General features: G+C 58.3%; 1 protein-coding gene across 1 annotated transcript; it reads right to left on the minus strand.

Moving 5' to 3' along the window:
• Nucleotides 1–907: 907 nt before the first annotated feature.
• Nucleotides 908–3,416, minus strand: LOC103804994 (solute carrier family 2, facilitated glucose transporter member 1; the record flags this gene model as incomplete). Its single annotated transcript, XM_009077626.1, has 7 exons — nucleotides 908–1,145; nucleotides 1,391–1,492; nucleotides 1,592–1,696; nucleotides 1,808–1,995; nucleotides 2,072–2,234; nucleotides 2,577–2,817; nucleotides 3,196–3,416. Coding segments are annotated over 7 exons (1,258 nt in total), but the record flags the coding sequence as incomplete, so codon positions are not given.
• Nucleotides 3,417–3,602: the final 186 nt, after the last annotated feature.

The raw sequence follows: 3,602 nt of genomic DNA on the forward strand, positions 1-3,602 counted from the left end.
TGGACAGGCTCCAAGGGATGGGGACAAGCATCATCCCAACATCTCAACACCAAGCCCTGTCTCCCTGCTTGTAACCCCTAGAAACCATCACCAGGAAAAATACTACCCAAAAACCTTGCAGGTATCCACTGCTGGGTCACAAAACAGCTGGAAAAGCCCCCTAAAATCAACAAGTGCAGATATTTTGTGATTACAAACATGATGGGATGCATCCTGTCCCTTGTTCCCTGGGAGCAGAGCCTAACCCCACCTGGCTGCACCTCCTGGCACGGACTTGTAGACAGTTTGTAGAGATTGATAAGGCCACCCCTCTTCTCCAGGCTGAACAACCCCAGTTCCTCAGGATTTGTGTTTCAGACCCTTCACCAGCTTTGTTGCCCTTCTCTGGACTCCCTGGAGTGACAGGCTATGACTAAAGGACCAGGCAGTGACCACCCTGCCCACACCTCCACCATCATCCCAGACCCAGGTCCTCCTTTCATTGAACATCTCAAGTTGGGATCATCCATAAGAAACAAAGTCCAATCCCTGTTCCTTCCTCAGATCCCAGCCCCATCTGTCTTCACCCAACCAAACCACCTCAGCCCAGGTTTTAGGGCTCAAGGATGTGGCCCTGGGATCCAGCACCAGGATTCAGCATCCAGATCTGACACCAGGACCCAACACTGAAATCTGGCAGTGAGATCCAGCACTAGGATCTAGTAGCTGGACCCAGCACTTGGATTCAGTGCCAGGATCCAGAGATGGGATCCTGCACTGGAGTCTGGAACAGGGATCCACCACCAGGACCCACCATCACAATCCATCCAGACACTGACTCCATCCCTGATCCAAGGATCTGGATCCAACCAGAACCAACCCAGTCTAGGGGATGGGACTGAGACTCCCCTGGGTTCCTGGTCCCCACTCAGAGCCCTCCCTGCTCCCCCAGAGGTGATTACCGCGATGTACTGGAAGCCCATGCCCACGATGAAGTTGGAGGTCCAGTTGGACAGCCCAGCCACGGCGAAGGCCGCGGGACGGGGCCCTTGGCTGAACAGCTCTGCCACAATGAACCACGGGATGGGGCCTGGGCCGATCTCAAAGAAGGCCACAAACCCAAAGATGGCCACGATGCTGAGGTAGGACATCCAGGGCATTCGCTCCTAGGCAAAGGGAGAGGGAGAAGGTCAGTGTGGAGAAGGGGAATGAAGCACCTGGACACCCTAGATGGTGACATCAACCAGCTCACAAAATCCCAAGATTTCATCGACCTTAGGAGAGATGTGGGTAGCAGGGACTGACCACCCAGCCATAACCTCCCTCAAGGAGGACAAGTCTTTCTTCCTCTCCAACCAGCCCTCCTGCTCCTCCTCCCAGCCCAGCCATCCCCTTGCTGCCCACCACTCACCAGCAGCGTCAGGGCGATGGTCATGAGTATCGCACATCCTGCCATCCCTGCCAGGCCGATCAGGTGAAGGGTCCTGCGCCCAGCTCGCTCCACCACGAAGAGCTGTGGGACAGACACGTGGCCATCAGCACCTCCCCAGCCTGGAGGAAAGGCCTCGGCTCCACACCCTTCCCAGGGAGGCCTGAGGGGGCCGAAACTCACCGAGACCACCGTGAAGGCTGTGTTCACCACGCCAGAGCCAATGGTGGCATAGACAGGCTGCTCCACTCCCGACGTCTCGAAGATGCTGGTGGAGTAGTAGAAGACCTACAAAGGGCATGAGTCAGATCTTGGAGATCCTGGAGTCAGACCTTGTCATGACCCAAGCTCTGGGTGAAACAAGCTGACCCCCAGCATCCACGGCCCCCCAGGACTCACCGCGTTGATCCCTGAAAGCTGCTGGGAGAGCTGCAGGACGATGGCAATGAGGATGGGCTGGCGGTACATGGGTGAGCGGAACAGCTCCATGATGGTCACTTTCTTCTCCCTCATCATCTGCCGACTCTCCTCCTTCATCTCCTGCAGGTCACTGCTGACGTCCGTTGTGCCTCGCAGCTTCTTGAGGACTGAGGGGGAGAGGTGGGTGAGGAGCAGCCGAGGATGCTCCAGCATCCTGGGACAGGCTCAGGGCAGGTCACTCACCGCTCTTGGCCTTGTTCTCCTCGTTGCGGTTGATGAGGAGGAAGCGAGGGCTCTCGGGGGCGAAGGGCAGGATGATGCACTGCAGCAGCGCAGGGACAAAGATGAAGCCCAGCAGCAATGGCCACAGCGAGTCATTTCCCATGATGAGATCCAAACCAAACACCTGAGGAGGAGGAGGAGGAGAGGGGCTGAGCCACCCTGTCCCAGCTGGAAAGGTCCCAGGTGGACCCAACTCTGCTGCCTGTGGGTGTGCTCCAGGCAGGGACACCCATCACAGGGACACAGCTGCTGTGCTGCTTCTGGGGGGCCAACAGACATCATATCCTGATGCTTCCCATCCCAAACCTTCAGATTCTATGGCACTCCTGCTCCTGCTGAGCTCCAGCTCCATCCCTCCCACCCCAGCTTCACCTGAAGAGCCGCACAGATCCGCAGCACCTCAGCCCTGGTAAGCATCAGCAGCAAAGACAAGGATACATCCCCCAGAAGGTTCTCCAGCGCTCACCTGTGCGATGAGGATGCCCAGGACAATGCCAAGCTGGTGGAAGGTCCCCAGGGCCCCTCGCAGCGCCGTGGGGGACACCTCACCCACGTACATGGGCACAAAACCAGTGGTGAGGCCAGAGTAGAGGCCGATGATGAAGCGGCCAAGGATGAGCATCTCAAAGGACAATGCCATCTTGGAGAAGCCCATGAGGACAGATGACACGAAGGCTAAGACGTTGGACATCAGCATGGAGTTGCGTCTGGAGGGGAAACAGAGGAGGGTGGTGAGGAACATCGGGAGAAGCTCAACATCAGCCCTTGTCAGCAGGGTGGCCAAAGCCACCCCTTGGGATGCTCAGAGCCGCTACAGGCAACATCCAAAGCCAACCCATGGGATGCCCAAGTCCAATCCCATGAGATGCTCAAGGCCAACCCCATGGGATGCCCAAAGCCAACCCCAAAAGACGCCCAAAGCCAAACCCAAAGGACGCCCAAAGCCAAGCCCTGGGACACCCAAAGCCAATCCCAAAGGATGCCCAAAGCCAAGCCCTGGGATGCCCAAAGCCAACCCCTGGGCATGCCAAGGTGGATGAGACTATACAACCTCCCCCTTGGATCCAACCAGGCTCAGCACTCACCTCCCAAAGCGATTGACAAAGAGCCCCACAGAGAAGGAGCCAATCATGCCTCCCACGGAGAAGATAGCGACGGAGAGGGACCAGAGCGTGGTGAGGGTGGCGGCGCTGATGGGCTCCTCATATCGGTACAGCCACGTGCGGTTGTAGAAGTCCTCGATGACCTGCAGAGAAGGGGAGGAGGAACCACGGGAGGGGTTAAAGGAGGAGTTAAACCACCCGTCCTGTCCCGGCGGTGCCACCGGAGCGGCAAGTCAGCCCCAGCCAGGCCACCTGTGCTCACGCGGCGATGCGTCAGGCGCCGCTGGCGCGTGGCTCTGCTCCAGCCCAGGGCAGGAATCCGCCCAGGACTGTGGGGAAATGCAGCCCAACGGGTTCTGGCCCTGCCCCGGGAGAGGCTCAGCCCTGCC

Source organism: Acanthisitta chloris, unplaced genomic scaffold, assembly GCF_000695815.1.
Source record: "Acanthisitta chloris isolate BGI_N310 unplaced genomic scaffold, ASM69581v1 scaffold28146, whole genome shotgun sequence".
NCBI lineage: Eukaryota > Metazoa > Chordata > Aves > Passeriformes > Acanthisittidae > Acanthisitta > Acanthisitta chloris.